The following is a 19807-nucleotide window of genomic DNA, read 5'->3' on the forward strand; positions in this document are numbered from 1 at the left end:
GTAGGAGTGTAACTAGCGCTCCATATGTGTGTTCTCCTCTCTTCGCACAGTTCGCGAGAGAGGGACAGGGATTATGCGTGATTTATAATTTTTTATGATTTTTTTTCTCAGATGTTTGAACTCTCATTCTGACGGCACCCATTCACTGCAGAGGATCCATTGGTGAGCATGTGGTATAATGCTACATTTCTCCAAATCTCTTCTGATGAATAAACGAACTCATCTACACGTTGGCTGACCTGATAGTGAGTACATTTTAAGCATCCACATTTTCATGTAATTTTCACTATTTCTTTTAAATGATCCACGATTCTACCATTACAGTCTGACACAACCCCTAAATAAGTAGATGACATAAGTCATTCCTTAATAGCAGCACTGGACTGTATGTAAAAGTGTGTATGTGTGTAAGACAGATTTTGACAACATTTTGGAAACCACAAAAATGAAAGCTAAATTTACATAGATTGCAGAAGCCCACAAGGAAAACAGCTTCAAAAGATGGTAAATTCTGTGTGTGTGTGTGTGTGTGTGTGTCTGTGTGTGTGTGAATAATGTCTGGGAATCAGAGATGAAGTATTCTTGCCATCACTTTGTGTTTTGATGACAGCTCACTGTATCTTTCCGTCTGTCTGTAAGAACACCCACAGGCCTCGCGTGCCTTAGCAGACCAGACACTCGGCAACATAATATCTATTTTAATTTTCAAGAAGATTATCACCAATGTGCTCTTTAATGATACCAATGTAAAAGACTAATGCTTAAGGCAGCAGCAATAATATTTGACACTTTAATTGTTTTTTTAAAGTACTTGGTGTTAATATAGCAACTAAAAGTGTCTTACATTCATATGACACCTGATTTTTGCATTAGATCTGAAAGCTGAAAGGTTAGAGTGTCACGGTTTGATCATTAACTGTGGTTGATCTTTTAATGCTGTAAATTTGTTTTACAGAGCTCCAGATATACATACAGTGGACGCTCATCTCACAGCTACTAAAAAGTTGTGAAATGTGACACTGAAAACTAGACCAGTCCGTCGCCTTTACTATCACATCGCAGACACATTCTGTGGCAGAGAGCATTGGCTCTTTATGGATACTCATAGAAGACAGCCTTAATATAGTTCTCCAGACAACCGCTGCATTCTGGCAGGAAGGCTAATGTGCAGTTGACTGCTTCAAACTATTGCATACATATGAAGGGAACCACTGACAGACAGGGCAATAGGGAAGGACAAATTTAAACCAAGGTGTTAGGATGAATGACTATTTCTAAATGTAATAATCTGTCAGTCAACTAAACATTAGATACCTTGTTTTCTAAGGAAAAGCTAAATATTGTTTGTTTGTGCAAAATAATAACATTTTCTAAACAATGTCACTTAAAATTCAGCCAAAATCATTTAGTGGGCCATATTTTATTTATTTGTATTTTATTTTCATTTATTTTATTATTTAAAAATATTTTAATTATTATTTTTAAAGAATTAAATGATTATATTTTTACATATTTTATTTAAATTATTTTATTTTTTAATATAAATATATAATATATATTTTCTTAAATATATAAAAATACAGCTTAAATATTGTTAATTCAACTCAATGCATTTAGGCTGATTTTGAGTAAAATTGTATTATTATTATTAATAATATATTATTATCAATAATATTATATTTAAATATGTTATTAATATGACTCAAACTAGTTAGGCTGAATTAAAATTAATGAATCATTATGAATTAATGAATGAATGGGTGGATTAATGATTGAATACATATTTGACTTAATCCAGTTATGATACTATCTCTACCACTATGAAATACTATAAATATAATTGTTATAACTTCATGTAGTATGTTTTATTTTCTAAGGAAAAGTTTGTTTGCAAAATCATTTAACCTTTAAAAAAATGTGACTAGTCACTTCAAATTCAGCCAAAAAGCCATTCAGAGGGCCATTCATATTTATTTTAGTTTTGCTAAAAATTTTAAATGTTTCTCATATATATTTTATTAAATATATCAAATATATTAATATAAATATATAAATAAAACATATTAATAATACTGTGTGTTTAGACTAATATAAAATGTTTGGTTGTTACCACCTGAAATACATTTTTAAGTTATCTGACAATGCATCTTTATGAAATAAATTTGTATTCAACTTTCAGTTACACTTTATTTTCAGATGTCCTTGTTACAGTTTAATACCTTTAAGTACTGAGTAATATTAATTAACTACATGTATACTTACTATATGGTTAGGGATAAGATTAGGGTTTGGCTTAGGGTTACTTGCATGTATATGCATAATTAATTGTTATTATAATAGTACATACATGTAACATGGGTAACAAAGACACCTTAAAATAAAGTGTTACCAAACTTGCTGCAAGAAGGGCTAATGGAAATTCATGTAAGTTGCACAGACCTGAGTTCATTTGACCCTCAGAGAGGCCTTAACTTACCTTAAACACTCATTCTCACTATCATTGACATCAGTTTGCAGAACAAGCTGGAAAGCACCTGCTTGGCTCTGATCAGAGCTGCGGTGAGAGATAGACGACTGTTTACAGATGGTCAAACACTCAGGTTGAGTGAAATACTCCATCTAAGATCACAGGGTACTGAATTCTGCTCATGCACACCACCTGATAAACGGCTGATGTGAACTGACTTATAGGAAGTGGTATAAAAAAGATGTCTTACCTCCCTTAAGGGCTGAAAGTTTTAAATGAAGTCCTTATATTGGACAGTATGTTAACAGAATCACAGGAAGGGAGAGTACTGGCGAGTGCATAAAGAAACTCTCTAGATTAAGACATTGCAATCCAATTATGAGAATTTACAGCACACTTGAATCCAGAAAAATTGGCTGAGAATGTAAGCTGTATTCGGGTGTGTCTAACTAATCAGCTCTCAACTGTGTGAACTGCCATTTGATGATTAATAGATGACATGATTTAACACCTGTTGGATTAATACGGCCACTGAATGTAACTGTATCTGAACATGCTGGAGCAGACAGGAGCCATTTAAATAGCGCACTAAAATTACCCTGTTTGTGGCAGCCCAGTACATATGCATGTGTGCGTTTGTGTGTGTTTATTCCTAAAAACACTAGAATGTATAAAATATAAAAGAACAATCACTCAAATAGACCTTCATAGCACCATACTAGAAGCTATCCCATCTTGGCAGACGGTGCTGAGCTGGTCTTTAGTACTACAAGGTCAGATCTCAGGCTCAGGCAGTCTTCTCATTCAGCCTACAGTTGCTGAAGGAATGTAAACATGATATACCAGTCTGAAACATTTCAGGTCTCCAGCAGGCCTTGTTCTACTGTATGTGCTGCAAAAACAAAGCAAAAGTCTTTACATTAATTGGCCAAACAGTTAGAATGGAAAAGCAGGTAAGCATAAATTTGGTGAAGATATATAGGATATATATTAGAAAATCAGTTTTGATGTGAAACGCAAAGGATTTAGTATCCAATCTGTTTTTTTATTTATTTATATATTTAAATTATATTTTAATCTGCCAAAAATTATAGTAAATTGTAAAACCTAATTGTGTCAATGTAAAACAAATGTTATTGAGCTGAGTTTGCAGCACATGACATTGTCCTACACTGCAGACATATAAATCTTCTGTATTACTATTATATGCTCATTATTATTATAAATATTAAATATAATATTTCATCAAGAACTGATGAAATGTGTACCATGAGTGCAATGTAACTTGCTCTTGCTTTGGATAAAATCATCTGCCAAATGGAAAAATCCCACACTTAAATACTGATTAATACACAAATAAAACTTGTTAATATTCAACATAGGTTTTACTGTAAAACCTTCACTCAGGTACTATAGCAAAATAAGTAAATATTTTAATATACAGGCCTTTTTTCCCCTCAGATTTAATCTGTATGGGAAAGGAAAATATGAATGTGAATAAGGTATTTAAAAAACTTGGAAGACTTCAAATATAACAGCATGTGTCTGTAAACACATTTAGCTTCTAACCCCCATAACAACAACAACTACTACTATTAACAGTACATATACATCTGCATTTCTTGTACATGTCTACTTAATTAAATATTCATATTAGACCACTCCCTCAAACACCATAGGCAAATGAGAAACAGGTTTTTTTTTCGATTCATTTTTTTTAAATCGACAAATGTTCGTTCAATCGGAGAGAATACAAATTAAAGCACGTTATTGTTTAGTTTAATTGTGAAAAATATAAATAAAAGACAATTAGAACAAAATCATTTTTTGAGTGACTACTGCTGGAGAACAAATGGCGAAAGCTTATTGTTTACTTCAAAGGAGCTGTCCAGCGCTGTGGTGCTGAGCTTGCTCCAAAACTATGTTTTTATGCATGAAAACGAAATCTTCCACTGAATAATGGCAGGAAAAAGAAATTGTTATAGGTGACGTTATAGGTGAGTATAACTAAACTACTCAACACTTCTATGGAAAAGCATCATCTCTAATTCCTCTCATATTCGTCATGCTGTAACTCCATTCAGAGCGTCAACATTTCCATCACATGACTGAGAGCGAATATATGGCAGGCACATATTTCTTTTGTTGGGTTAAGGCGGTGACACGTCAAAAGCGCACATTGTTGAGCGAGAAGCTTAAGGAGGATTCATTTTTAGCACAAATGTTGTGTCGGGGGACTCAGCCTTGTCTGCTGTATGTAACAAAACACTATGAACATAACATCCTGGTTCTAAAATAGCCGTTTTCGCATTTCGTCATCTGCTCTAAATGTGCAGTCATGTGCATTTTAACAGCGCGCAACACAACAGGCTTCCTGTGTCTTCGGATAAACGCCTTTCATTGCATCGATACGGGAATATTAATGGCATATTCTACAAGAACGTACAGTTGGGTGACAGTAGTGTGGTTTGTCTCACGCGGTCGCGTGGTGTGAACGTCTGGTGCGCGTGTAAAATGACGGTCTCGGGTGAGGAAGGCAGAGCAGAGCCACAACTTTACTAGGACTGAACAACAAGCAGTGCAGTGGGGATTCCTGGGGACTGGTGTCTCTCCTAAAATACTTCAGGTTGTAAACCACGGCTTTATCAGCAACAAATCAAATGGCAGCTTCGGAGAAAACACTCATCTACCAAGAAGGCACCCATTCGTTTAAAAACTTTCTTTCCAACCGGGATATGCGCCTGATAGCCGCACAAGAAGAGTCAAATTATGTGGATATCAACGACCTGCTGGAACTGAAATTTGATGATACAAAAACAGTGAAAGTGACATTTGGAGACTCGGGTCCACTGGCAATAATTAAAAGCATTGGTGGCATGAGCGATTCACAAGGAGAGCACAAACCTTGCACTGAAAAAGTAAATGAATCTACTGAACACGAAATCACAATGAAGGAATGCGTGGAAAAGTCGAGCTCTTTTGAAACAGCAGCTTCTGAAATACCTCAAGCCGATAAAAACGACACGGACTGTACCGAGAAAACAGAACAAGAGCTCAAATTCCCAAATTTGGAGACGCAGAGCACAGGAAGCAATAACCATGAACAATACAAAGATGTTTACATGAGCAGCAGAAGTGAATCGGATGATGAGGTCACTGTGGTGCTTTCGGATCACTGCACGCCTGAAATCCGTGAAGATGAATCGCACTTTATCACAACCCACGAAATCCAGCTTTTGGAGTTGGACCACGATACGGATTACGATTTTGAGACGGGATCCAGCTGGGATATCGAGGACGATCTCCAGGTCTACTCGTTTGTCGATTATGCGTCTTTTGACAGTGATGAAACGATAGGTGCAAAAGAAAGCAAACAGGCTGATGCGAACGGAGCAGTGGTCAGCAGTAAGCCTGAAAGCAATCTCTGTGACGCGGACAAATGTGCCAGCTCAGATGAGGGCCTGTCAAAAAAGCAAAAAGCAGCTGGGCAGATTCACCTGTCAATCAAAGCCACTTCCCGCGCTGTGAATGAGCCAGGCAACATCCAAGAACATGCAAAAGGCATCAGCCGCTATGTTTTGAGAGGAGTGGATGCAAGAGGCGACAATGTGTGTGATAACGCAAAGTGTTTCATTGCTGTGCCGGGGCGCTTGCACTTTGGCAGCAAACTGAAATGCAAAGATGTGAACGACTATTCCAGCGGTGCGTCCAGCGCGATGAGCGAAATGGATGACGCCGATAAGGAAGTGCGCAATCTCACAGCCAGGGCATTCAAAAGCTTGGCGTACCCATATTTTGATGCCTTAAACTTTAGTACTTCTAGTGAGTCTTCTGCTTCAGAGCATGGGCTGGGAATCAACAGGTGGTCGACGTTTGTTGACCTAAAGTATGGCAAAGCGAGGGATCAAAACTTAGTAGCACATAAAGGCTCGACATCCAATTTCCATTTCGCCAAAAAGAGGGACGGTAAGGAGATAACGGGCTTGACTTTGACCAGCATGCGAGCGCCCCCCGTCGAGATATTTGCACTGAACGGCAGTTTGGTGAGCCGCAAAAACGCATCGTCTACCACAAAAAAGACTGAGCTCATGGGGAAGTTTTCACAGGGGCAAAGTGGCCTCATAAGACTGACCGAAACGCTCAATTTTCGATGCAATGTCAAATCCGGGCAGCCTGTAAACGAAAGCACTGGAGGATCACGTTCCACAGATGAAGTTACAAACACCTTGCCAAGCGCTCAAGTGAGTGAGGCCAGCAAACAACTCTGCAATGCAGAGGAAACCATGGAAGACACACACAAGAAAGCCATATTCGCATCGAGTCTCCTCAAAAATGTAATTTCTAAGAAAATGCAGTTCGAGCAGGAGCGCAAAATGGAGAGGGGCGAGATTTGCGAGGCGCACCACGCGCCCTCTCCGTGCCTCGGGACGCACGAAGCGCACAGAGAGAAAACGGCCAAGAAAAATTCCACAGGGCTGCAAAGGCAAAGCTCGAAATTCTCAGAAGCCGACTCCGACTTCACGATCGTCTGCGTGGACGATCTGGGCGACATAGTAGACGGTAATTCAAGCGATGCCAAAGACGACGGGCGCAAAGAAGAGCCTTTGACGAGTGCATCAGAAACGAATTTAGAGTCGGCGAATGATACTAAAAAAGGAGCATTCGAAGCATCCAAAAGCACGCTGCTTCGAAGCCAAAATAGCGCGTTCAGATCGTGGAGGGACGGCGAGCTAGAGTTTCAAAAGGAACATAAAAACGACAAAACTCCTGAGGAGAAACCGCTCCGCGAGTGTCCGGGGGAAACCAGCTTCAGCGTCGATTCGGCAAGCGGCAAGCACACCAAAATGTCACATTTGTTTGTGCCAAGCATACAGCTTCCGTCCTCGGACCGGGATCTCAGGAAACCGCCGCCGGGTGTGAATTCCTCCGCGCGCGATCAAGCTTTGAAGTGGCGTTCAGACACGCTCTTTGTGTCCGACGCGACACGCAGCGCTGTGACAGCGAAATCGCCAGAAATCAAAATAAGTTTGCGGAGCGTTAGGGACAACAAAAGCGACCCGTTCAATATCGCGAAGCTACTGACTCCCAATTTAGGCTGCAAGACAGCTGAGGACAACAGGTGCCAGGCGCTCGCCGTGGCTTTCAAGGGTGAGTCGTCTGACAAAGTGCCTCATTTTATAGTCAGAGACATTAGAGATAACAAGGGCAAGTTACAGACCCCTATTCACCAGGTTAGAGACGTGCGTAAACTGGTTAAGAGCTCATATCACTTTGTGGCTTTAGATAACGACAACAAATCTAGCCACTCGACTTGTGATGGAGAGCACAAGACATTGAAGCAGAGTCCTTATCTGAACTCAGCCTCTCTTTCACCCATAGTGATTAAATGCCAGTCTGTGAATACAAATAGCAATGTGAAGCAATCCGGAAATTTAATAGACCCCCCCAAGAGACGATTTCCAGAGGATATGGTTGAGACCGACAGGTCCTCCCCTCACGTTGCTGTAGCTAACAGGCTGCCAAAGCAAGAAGTGCCAGCTGGAGTGAGAATTGAAACAAGCACACAAAAACAAGATAAATCGAGCGACACAGCCGAGAAGAAAGGTGAACCCAAAATGGCCAACCAGGCTGCTTTGGAAAAATTGCAAGCTGCTGTTAAAACGATGGAGCAGCTGTATGTTTTTGACAAGAACGAGTGGAAGAGAAAAACAGAACCTCGGCCGATAATGGACAGCCACGTGCTCTCGCTCATCACCAATGAGAAACACAGCGTGGACGAACAGGAAAGCACTTCTAGCTCCACTCCAGCTGCTAGATTGCTAAGACGAGATTCAAACTCAAACCTGAACGAGATGCCACCTAAAAAAGATGACAAGTCATCAAGCACTCCGATCGCACGGGAAGAGCAAAAAGGCCCTAAACAGCTCATGCAGCTCACAGCAACGCCGTGTAAGAACATAAGCCAGAAGCCATTAGCTACAAAGGCACTGCAAACGCACACTGCATCACCAGCGACTTTGAGCTCCAAGGGTGTTGCACCTAAATCTCAGAAAATACCTGTTTCCCTGAAGATCACGCAGCCAAAGCGTGTACTAGAAGAGCGGGAGTGGCCGAATGGCAGTGAGACTGAGTTTGCCCCGCTGCAGTTCACTTCCACAGCAGATTCGGAGAACTACCTAACCATACCAGTGAAGCCTCAAGCAACACCCGCCATAAAGCCAACCATGTCTGGATTGGGCAAAACAGCGGTTTATACAATCCCAACTGGAGGAGGTAAAGCCCAAACAGCCAGTCCGCCTTCTTACCTGGTTCACAGTGACACCAGAGGCCATCCGTCACCAAAACGTTCATCTTTTGTGATGGAGACACGGTCCCCAGATACCCCTTCTGCTGCTATTTACCACACACCCCTGCCTGTCCCAATGCAAGCTGCGCAGCCTCAATTCATTTGCTTCTCCCCTACAGTTCAACCCTCCCCCATCCCGACAGATCACTTCCAGGCAACCCAAAGAAAGATGCTGCTGGATCCCACCACGGGAAACTACTACTTGGTGGACACTCCGGTGCAGCCATCAACCAGGCGTTTTTTTGACCCAGAAACTGGGCAGTTTGTGGACGTCCCCATGCCACAGCAGCCTCCCATGACCCCTGTCCCAATGCCAATATCCCCTCTCGCTCTCGGCCCGGGAGCTTACGGCCATACCTACATGTTTTACCCGGGATACATGCCAACCGCGATGATCCCCGCACGCACTATTCAGTCCCAGCTCTCTATGCAGTCAGAAGCAGATGATGGGGATAAATCCCATTCGCACATGGGACAGCAGGAGGATGGAACTTACATGGAGAGCCCTTATTATATGCCATCTGGAAAGCTGTCGCAAACAACCTCCATGGCTCAACATGTTAAAACCAGCAGGCTGGCCAACAGCAAGCAGCCTGTCATCAGCATCACCTCCCAGCAAGGGCCAGGGATCATCGCTCCCCCCTCCTTCGATGGCACCACCATGAGCTTTGTGGTGGAGCATAGGTAAAACCCCACTCACCTACAGCGTAAGTGCAAATTCTGTATTTTTCATCATATTTGCATGCAAAAAAACATTTTCATAGTGGTAAGTGCAAACAAAAAAAATTAAATACATTTAAAGTGAAAATCCTTTGTATATTATGTATATAATCAGCTAGACAACATGACTTAAGATCCATAAGACATTTTTTATTATTATTATTTATAGTTATATTAGTTTTTATTTCTCCAACCTTTTGTTAGGGCTTGCTTTAAATCTCTTGAATATCATCTTTAAAATGTTTTACAGGAATAAATCGGTTACAGTATTTTATACTGAATACCCTTTTTGTAAGTTAAAACTTAAATATTTAGGGTTTACAGTATATACGTACATTGTATATAATTAATTCAAGAAGACCATAGAAATGATTAATCTGAAATTATTATAAAGAACTATTCCAGGTTGGGGAAATTATTTTGCTTTTATTTGACTGTTTCAGTCCAGAACACAATGTTAGGCTATATGGATCATATGGGTAAATGAAGGGGATAGTTCACCAAAAAAAATGAAAATTCTTTCATTTTAAAATTGATATTTCATTCAAAACCAAATACAAAACAAAAAAGTAAAAATAAAAGACCAAAAAATAAATTAACAGTAAATGTACAATAAATAACCACAAATTAACAATAAATGTAACAGTAATGTGCTGGTCACATCTAGCTATAACAGTTTCCTTGTAGTGCTTTTTTGTTCTTCCTGGTCACAAGGGGTCCTGTTTAATATAATCTTAATTGCTTTTTTAAATATAAAATGACATTGATTTGTGGGGCACCTGTTTAAGTGTCTTTTTTTTATCAAAACAACATTAGACCCCCTTTGACTTTCATTGTATGGACAAAAAAAGGACATTTTGTATTGACATTCTTTAAAATAGTTTTGTGTTCTGCAGAAGAAAAAAAAGTCATACAAGTTTGGAATGACATGATGTTGAGTAAATAATCACTGCATTATAATTAATGGGTGAACTATCTTATCTCTCTTAGATTCTTATAAGCAAAAAAAAAAGTGTTTTAATATTTCATCTTATTAAAATAAGATTTAAGACCTGTAGACATAACATTGCCATTGTGTGGTTAAATTTTAATTACTTAACCTTCGCAGTCAAAACTAAGATAATTAATGAATTGCCTCCCAATGACTATCTTAGAAGAAATCAATGCTTTCATTATGAAGAAAATGTATCTCTTTTTCTTTTTTTCCTTTTTGGCGCTGTTTACATTTAGCAACTTACTAACCGAGAAGCAATAAAAACATGCCTTGTTGAAAGCCAGAAGCCAGCTGCTCTTTTAAGATTGTTGGGATTAAAATGGCATTTATGCCTTCTGCAGATGATTCTGTACAAACTAACAGTGAAAGCTTACAATCTTGCAATGTATTCAGTGTATACATGGCTTATGAGTTAGAATCGGACACTTAACCTTGACTGACTGTCATGGTACAGAATTCGGTGGACCCACATTGCCACAATGTTTTTTATTTCTCTATTCACTCATAGGAAAAAAGGTACAAACGCTGTCAATGAGGTTGTACCTTTTCAAAAGGTACAAATATGTACCTTTAAGGTTCTTTTATGCACCACACTTTAGGGGTAAATAAGGAACAAAGGTGTACCTTGTGAAAAGGTGCCACCAAGTGACAGCTGAGAGTGTTTTATCAAGCTTTTCTGTTTATAAATTTTTTATTCAGGAATATTTTGTTTAATGCTATTTGCATCTTATAAATAAGTTCAACTAAGGAGTTATATGCTTTACACTAATACACTCTCAGAGCAAAAAGGCACAAAACTGGAGCAGTATCCTTTCAAAAGGTACTAATATGTAATTTTACAGTACTAAAATCTAAGTTTAAAGTACTAGTATATGCCTTTTAAGGGTAATTAAGATATGAACCTTACACTCTAAGAAAAAAAGGTACAAAACACTGTCAAAAGGGTGGTATCCTATCAAAAGGGAACTAAAATGTACACTTGAGGTACTAATATGTACATTTAAAGTGCTAATATGTACTTTTAAAATACTACTGAGTAAATGTTAGCTGCCGATTAGGGGTAAATAAGGTACAAAGATGTTGCTTTTAGCTTTTGTATCTCAGGGTACAGCTCCAGGGATAGCTTTGTACCTATTTTTCTGAGAGTGTATCATGCATATACTATTTTGTTTATATGAGTATAAATACAAATCATTTTATGTTAATGTCTCCTGCTCCGGTCATAAAATAGCACCCTCAAAATACACGACTACTGTTCTATTTCCTCAAGAGCTACTGTATGTCTATGGTATGGATAGTGTTAAGATGAGAGGGTGGCATGGCGTCTGTCTGTGGGGAGAAGGGAAGAGGCGTGGCATTGTTGGCATAGCAGTGGGAGGAGAGAAAGGTCAGCCAGTTTGTGGCATGTGTTTGTGCTGATACAGTGTTGTGCCAGCTGCTGCTGGATATCAAGGCTCCTCGTCCTGAGATGCTTGGGGCGCAGGCAGGTCACCTTTTTATAGGACAGCCTTATGTTAAAGGGAAAGACCCAGAGGCGGGCCAGAAGCTTTGCCTGAGGGATATTATACAAACAAATCAGTGGGGGTGCAATCGCATGGCGCAGGGTAGAAATATGAGATGCCAGAACTGCAAAATTTTAATGACCTATAATCCAGCTATTAGCTAGCGGATGGTTTTAGAGACACTTGAAGATCATGCTTGATTTTGACCACGGCCTGAAAACTAACCTGTTAACTGATAACTGTGTTCGCATCGCTCACAGAAGAATGCTGATGGTAAATGTCGTTTTTAATGTGAATCTTGTTTTGTTTTATACAGGAGCCCCATGACGCCATCTTTTCACTGATTTAGTTTTTTGGCTGAACTCTTTTACTATGTTTTGGAATCTCCTTCATCATCTTCATCGAGAAATCGCATTATTATTTGTGGGCCGCTTGTTTCTGCTCATTATCCCACTCACTTCATTTTGTGTTATAAAACTGTTCTGTCTGCTTCTCAGATCTTTGTGAAAGTGGATGGATTTTTCTGCATTGGAATTTTTTTTTTTTTTTTTCAAAGAACGCATTAACTGTATGGGTTACTGTAAAAAATCACTTTAAGCACCTTCAGAATAATGTCAGTCAAATGAAAGTACAACAGCTAGGGATGCACAGATTATACAATTCTCATGATCATTATTTTCATGCTATGGATGTTAACTGGTGAGTAGGCAACTTTATTATACTATTTCATCTAAATAAATTGAAAATAAAAGCATAACATGTATAATTTTAAAAGCTTGAAGTGGATTTAGGCATCACACCAGTTTAACATACAGTATAAATTTATATTCATTTTGAGATTTGGTAAATATTTCATTGAACAGTATTATTAAATGATGTGTGTTTCAAGACTAACTTTGAGTGAGCATTAGATGATGTTAAATGAAATCCAAATGTAAAAAAATGCTAATGTGTGTATACACAATTATAAATCCAATATCAGGATATATAAATAAAAACCGTCTCCATTATAAATAGGCACTTAAATTGATACTGTTGTTAAAGCTGATAACAGGTTCTCTATATAAAACACCAAAAGTTCTCCTTCTATCCATCATTCCTTGATTGAAGCTCTTCTCCTGACCTTGAATCTCAGCACTCTTCCTTGAGAGGTGTTATGTCAAATGAATGGATTGCATTACAATTTTATATTGTATATATTTTATACAATATATAATATATATATATTATTTTTTACGGTAGTTTTTCTGCTGGTATTGAATAAACCACCTCATTAAAACACACAAAAATGTGTGGCTGATGTGGTGAATGGTTTTAGGGGACTGTGTTCCTCTATTACCTCACAGTACCGGTATAGTGTGAGTGTGTGAGAGAATGTGTTTACCATTTCATTTTGATTTGGTATTACAGTTTCATCCCTTTCGGCTTCAGTGCTACAGGATCAAGGTCAGGTGAATTGATTTCAGGTGAAGAAATGACAGATATTAGCAGAACTTTATTGTATTTTGAATACAGAAACTGTTATACAAAACACAGTGTACAAAATGTAGCTTTAGACAACCAGTTTCATGTCATATCAAATCACCAAGGTATTTTTTAAGGGAAAAATCAACTGTACCTCAGTTCCAAAAGAGTCTTCTGTACATGCTGAAGGGTATTTTAAACTACAGTATACTTGTTTATTTTCAAGGTGTGATTTCTCTTTCAGTCAAAGTGTAATCTGAAATCTAATATCCTTGTGATATCTCTAAGATATATTACATTTTCATTACAGTAATAGTTCACCCCAAAATGAAAATTTACTTATAATGTACTTTAATAATAATGAGTTTTTTTCCTTAATTTGAACATATTTGGAGAAATTTAACATTGCAGCACATGCACAACAGTAGATCATATGCTGTGAATGGGTGCCGTTAGAATTTAAGTTATGGGTTTTTTTTTTTTTACTTTAATTCTGACAGCACCCATTCAATGGTGAGAAGTGATGTAATGCTTTTTTGAACATTATTCTGAACCTTTTTATAACAGAGGCAATACATTTGGATCCTCTGTTTTATCTTTTTTGATGCACATAGCTTGTATACTTGTGAATTCATTCATTATTTCAGCTGTTGGAGCTGCTGGCCAGTCCGTTAAGCTGTCATTAAGAACGTTTGGTGTGTCGTTGTCTCCAGATTAATAAGATTAATACCATTCAGCACATTTAAATTCACTGTAAAGGCTAAATTTTCTCAAAGGTATTTAAAAAATAAAAGATAATAATCTGTGAAACACAACGGCATAAATATGTGAAAATTTATTTGTTTGGTATGTGCTCTGTATGTTGGTTTTGTTTGGTCTGTGCAAAATATGTTAAAAGAGCTCCTAGTGATGTAATCAGGAGTCACTTAATGTCATAAGACAACATTTGAAAGTTAAATGTTCCTTTAATGGCCATTTCTTGTTTTAAAAGCTAAACCTGATAAATAATGTTTAAATGATGACTAAGTTATGTTGCAATGGTTAGAAGTATGTGTGAAGATGGACAGGCGACATATTGGATGAGAATACGCATTACAGCGTTTTAGAAAGAATAAAGACTGAGATTCAAAACAGAGGAATGCAAAAAGGGAGAAATGTTATCTGATTTGACATTACAGGAAAAATAAAACATTTTTCTTGATATCATGATTTTGTTGTTGTTGTTTCTTACTCTTATTGTTTATATTTATTTATTTATTATTTTTTTTATTTTTTGGAGAATGCTAATTGTCCAACAAGAAATATAAGCACCTATCTACACAAATTTTTTAAAATATAATGTGCTAATTTTCCACTGAGTGCTGAAGGTGGGTGTCCTTCAGCCCATATCAGTAGTTGCTACTAAGCATAATGGCATTAAAAGAATGGCTCCGGCAAACCACTTCCAAAACTGTTTGCCAACACTGTCTATCTGTCAGCTGTACTGTACAAAGTATTTTTACCAACCATAGTGGAGCTCAGAAGCATATTAAGAAGCATTTAAGCTCCCGGACACCAATATATTTGAAAGTCTATATAAAAATTGCCATCAGGAGAATTAATATGTGGGAAGCAACAAATCCATATGCAAATATTTGTTACAAAGTGCTAATGTGAAAGGTGATAGTCTAGTTAAAGGTCTGTCACACATTGCTAGGAAGCAATGGGAATGTAAACTTATATATTAGTGGTAACTCTACTCTGGAGACATGCTCTCACAGCAGTGTTCTGAATTTTAATTCACTAAACTTAATATTTTTTTCTACTAACATATTTTTAGATGTCGTCATTACAGTTTTCTTTTTGTTTTTCTTGTAGACCACAGCAGTAGGTAGCAGGTAAAACAACCTAAATAATGGCAAAGACTCTTTGTTACATTAAATTATATTTTATTTAATAATTAAATTTACAAAAAAATTACATTTAAATTGTAAAAATGTAATCTAAATTACATTTTCATGTTTATAAAATTTTCAAAAATGCCAATTCTGAAAAAAAAAATTAATATATAATTTCACATGTGTTAATTCATAGTTTTAATGCCTTGAGTGTGACTCTACAATTTTCAGAGTCATGAAAATAAAGAAAACTTTTTGAATGGGAAGGTGTGTCCAAACCTTTGGTCTGTACTGTATATTTCACCCTGGATGTTTTATTTCTCTTTGTAATAAAATAAACATAGGCTAGTCTATACGTGTCTTGTTAGATAATATATTATATACCATTAAATCACTCGTCAGTGTGAGCTTGAAGTAACTGTATATTTATACAGGATATTCATCAGATTACTTGCCCTCATCATCATGGTGAACTGCGGACGTGCCCACGTTGAACGAGTCGCTTTTAAATGACGCAGTTTGTGAGCGCACGTGAGATGAAAGCGCCAGTGCAAAGACAGCAGTTTAGAGGTAGTTCAATCTTTCATCTTTGTAATTCTGATATTCACAGTTATCTCTGTTACATCAGACAATAATGATGTTTTGCCTTAATTTAATAGACATACTCTGACAGATATGTAGCTATGTTACGTTAACATGGGTTGCATTTTAAGTAATATGGAAGTAGTTCCTTGATACAATAAAATGACTGATGGACTCATGATGCTGCAGGGGAAAGTGACATTAAGATTGTGAGCTGCCGCCTTTAGTAAAAAACAGTTTCAGCTATCATAGTCACAATAAAACGCGCGTATGGTGACTAGAGATTGTGTCGAAAATTTAACCAACGGTGTGTGTGTGTGTGTGTGTGTGTGTGTGTGTGTGTGTGTGTGTGTGTGTGTGTGTGTGTGTGTGTCTGTGTCTGTCTGTCTGTCTGTCTGTGTGTGTGTGTGTCTGTCTGTCGGTCGGTGTGTAGCGTTTAACTCGTTTGTTTGAGCAGTCGTTGGAATGCCGATTCATTTCAGCGAGTCGAATCTTTTGAATCGGTTCATGTTAAAGATTCACTCACTGACCACACCAGTGTGTCCCTCATCTGAGTGAGTATTAGCCTATTACTTGTGCACATTGGGACACTCTGGTCAATAGGTAATTTGACCATTCACTTAAGAAGTTCTTTAGTAACATCTTACTTTCATTATATAGAAATCTGCCTACCTGCTATTATAAGGCTCCTGAAAAGCATTTAAGCATCTTCCTTTCATATGGCAAGGCAACAAAACCAATTTTACATTTTCAAGCCCACATAATTTATGAATTTCAACAACATTCTTGTCAGTCATTTTTATGCAATCGAATAGAGATATCCAAATATTCTGAATATATAAAAAAACAAAGTTTTTTCAGTATTTGTTTCGTTGTTGCCGATCCAGGATCTTCACACTAAATGGCCACCGATCCTGTCGAGACATCTGCTGTGCAGGAGAGCAGCCATGAATGTGCAAACAATGAACATGAGACCGTACAGACTGGAGAAACTGAAACGCTGTCTAAAAGACAGAGGAAGAGACTTCTTAAGAGTCAACAATGGGAAGAACAGAGAGAACTTCGCAAGTAAGCTGTGTCATTTTAATATTATTTACATATACAATTATATTATTTGTTAATGTTTTGAATTAGCTTTTATTTGTATATTTTACGTTTCCATTTTATTTTTAGTTTGGTTATGTGCTTTTGAAATTTTTCTTATTTCTTTGTAATATTTTTATGTAGTTTTGGTTCATTTTTATTTCACTTTTTCATGTAATATATATTTGTTTTGTTTTGTCTTAGCTTTGTTTCAATAATATTTGATTAAAAAATGTATAACGTATAAAAAAATTACACCGCAAGTAAGCATTCAGAAAGATGAAATGCGTGATAAAATGGTTCTCTGTTATTACATGGTCAAGCAGTTCTTGCTGATAGTCAATTTATTTAATATGTGCTTTAGTTCTCACTTGTTTATGTAAAGACAGAAGCGGAAAGAGAGAAAACAGCAGAGGAAACTGGAGAGACACGCGCAGGCTGAAGAAGGAGTGGAGTGGACAGGGAAGAAGCGTTTGCGCAGGTCGGCAGAGCCCAGCTCTCTCAGACTGGTCATAGACTGCAGCTTTGATAACCTCATGGTGCTCAAGGTAAGACGAAGCCCAGTGCTTTTAAATTGCCTTTATAATAACACCAACTTCAGTAAAAGTCATCAGTTTAATACATTTGTGTGAAGCATCATCCATGCATTAACAGAATAAAATATATGACAAACCAAAACACAAAATTAAATCTTTAAAGCTCATCAGTCTCAAAAATTGAATCAAGCTAACATTGTTTTCATAATGTGTAGGATGTAAAGAAACTTCACAAGCAGATTCAAAGGTGCTATGCTGAGAACAGACGCACACTGCATCCTGTACAGGCAAGTGTTTCCTTCAAATAGATGTTATAAAAATAAAAATGTGATCTTTAAGATCAAAAGTTGGTGAGCGTTCAGTTAACACTGCAGTTTCACATCCTCAGTTTTACCTTTCAAGTCATGGTGGTCAGTTAAAGCAAGTCATGGATGAAATTAATAAAGGCTGGCTCAACTGGAAGGTAAGATGTGAAATGAATGACATTACTAATAAGAAATATTACAAACATTTGTAATGTCCCTTGACAGTAATGTGATTTGCTGTTGTGAAACTTGTTTGTTAGCAAGAAAAACAACAACGATAAAATCAATCAATATTTTTTCGTAGTGTATATTTTTGGCTTGTGTATATAAAAATGCATATATGACCTTGGACCAAAAAAAACAAAATCAGTCTTAAGTGGTAAATTTTTCAAAATTGAGATTTATACAGCATCTGAAAGCTAAATAAATATGTTTATTTGTTAGGATAGAACAATATTTGGCCGAAAAACGCCTTTAAAATTGTCCAAATGTGTTCTTAGCAATGCATATTTCTAATCAAAAATGAAGTTTTGATATTTTTTAAAATATCTTCTTGGAACTTGATCTTTACTTAATATCTTAAAGATTCAACTGGCGTTTTCAAGGATTTACAATAAATGTGTAATTCAATGCAAATGCAGATGCAAATTAGCTTTATAGCTAACTCTGGCACAACAATGTTGTTGTGCATTGTCCCTGTACAAATAAACAAAATGCTTTTGTTTTGACAATGTTTTGTACATCGTTGAGCCCATCCATCACTACCCAAACAAGAAAACTCATTGGTTCTTCAGCACAAATCACGAGTCAAAGTTTGCAGCAAAAGAATGAGCACATCTGAGCTGTGGATGTTAGATAATGGAAAGCATGGCCTTTAAAGCGTCTCATCTAAATTTCAATGTGATGTAGGATGTCCATTTCAAGCCTGATGCATTTCATGAAATCATGAAGAAGGAGGACCTAGTCTACCTCACCTCTGATTCACCCAATGTGCTACAAGAACTCGATGAGGCCAAAGCCTATGTGATTGGAGGTCTGGTGGACCACAACCACCATAAGGTGAGAAGAACTACCCTAAACTGTTACTGGCGAGAAACCTTTCAAAAGGTATTAATATGTATTTTTTTTATGGGTTGAATAAGGTACAAAGGTGCTTTGTACCTTTTTTTTCCTGAAAGTGTAGGTCGGTAAAAGGTCAGCGTAATATTTACATTCAAATCATGATGTTGTATCTAATGAAACTACTCTGCTTGCAAGGAGATAAAGCTTAATATACAGTGGCACATGTCATTCTTTTTTTTTGCTATTATTATTATGTTGAGGTCATTAAAAGCTTCACCTAAGCTCTTATATTTTTGGGGGAATTCAAATGCTTTATTACAGGGAATCACATTTAATCGAGCCCAAGAGCTTGGCATTGCTCATGCTCAGCTTCCGCTGGGCAGTTTTGTCAAGATGAATAGCCGCAAGGTGCTGGCTGTCAATCACGGTGAGATCCCCTCTGTCTAGATATCCATTCAAATGACACTTCCTCTGTCATATACTACTTTTAAGTTTCCTAAAAGAAATTAACCAGTCATTTCCCCCCTTGCCACAGTTTTTGAGATCATGCTAGCGTTCCTGGAGAAACGAGACTGGCAGGAAGCTTTCTTTACTGTCCTGCCACAGAGGAAGGGAGCTGTGCCAGTGGGCCAGGAGAACAAGCTCGGAGAGGGCGATGATGAGGAAGACTCTGATGAAGATTTGGACACAGAACAGCCAATCTCAGAAAAGAGCACGGAATCAAAGGACCAATCAGAAAGCAAACAGGAAGAACACAAACCTGCGCTAAACCAGTCAGATTCCAGCGAGCGAAACACGGCTTAGAGATATTTAAGATGTTTAATGTTTTTGGAAATGTAAACAAATCTCAGTTTCAGATTTGAGATGCT

The 19807-nt window shown here is 37.5% G+C and overlaps 2 protein-coding genes across 2 annotated transcripts; both read left to right on the forward strand.

Annotated features, from left to right (window-relative positions):
- Nucleotides 1-4886: 4886 nt before the first annotated feature.
- LOC132117003 (uncharacterized protein C4orf54-like) lies at nucleotides 4887-12576 on the forward strand. Its single transcript, XM_059525989.1, has 2 exons — nucleotides 4887-9520; nucleotides 12346-12576. Exon 1 carries the CDS (start codon nucleotides 5128-5130, stop codon nucleotides 9499-9501), a length of 4374 nt encoding a protein of 1457 aa, XP_059381972.1. The 5' UTR covers nucleotides 4887-5127; the 3' UTR covers nucleotides 9502-9520; nucleotides 12346-12576.
- A 3255-nt stretch (nucleotides 12577-15831) lies between these two features.
- Nucleotides 15832-19783, forward strand: LOC132117020 (tRNA methyltransferase 10 homolog A-like). The gene is made up of 8 exons (XM_059526037.1): nucleotides 15832-15940; nucleotides 16840-17020; nucleotides 17421-17583; nucleotides 17787-17858; nucleotides 17960-18034; nucleotides 18786-18935; nucleotides 19260-19365; nucleotides 19474-19783. Exons 2-8 carry the CDS (start codon nucleotides 16854-16856, stop codon nucleotides 19740-19742), a joined length of 1002 nt encoding a protein of 333 aa, XP_059382020.1. The 5' UTR covers nucleotides 15832-15940; nucleotides 16840-16853; the 3' UTR covers nucleotides 19743-19783.
- The last annotated feature ends 24 nt before the right edge of the window (nucleotides 19784-19807 follow it).

Source organism: Carassius carassius, chromosome 3 (assembly GCF_963082965.1).
Source record: "Carassius carassius chromosome 3, fCarCar2.1, whole genome shotgun sequence".
NCBI classification, from domain to species: Eukaryota; Metazoa; Chordata; class Actinopteri; order Cypriniformes; family Cyprinidae; genus Carassius; species Carassius carassius.

Coding starts and splice junctions, on each gene's coding strand:
- LOC132117003 (XM_059525989.1), top strand. CDS start 5,128: ATGGCAGCTTCGGAGAAAACACTCATCTACCAAGAAGGCACCCATTCG.
- LOC132117020 (XM_059526037.1), top strand. CDS start 16,854: ATGGCCACCGATCCTGTCGAGACATCTGCTGTGCAGGAGAGCAGCCAT. Junction 17,021..17,420: donor GAACAGAGAGAACTTCGCAA/GTAAGCTGTGTC, acceptor GTTTATGTAAAG/ACAGAAGCGGAAAGAGAGAA. Junction 17,859..17,959: donor GCACACTGCATCCTGTACAG/GCAAGTGTTTCC, acceptor TCACATCCTCAG/TTTTACCTTTCAAGTCATGG.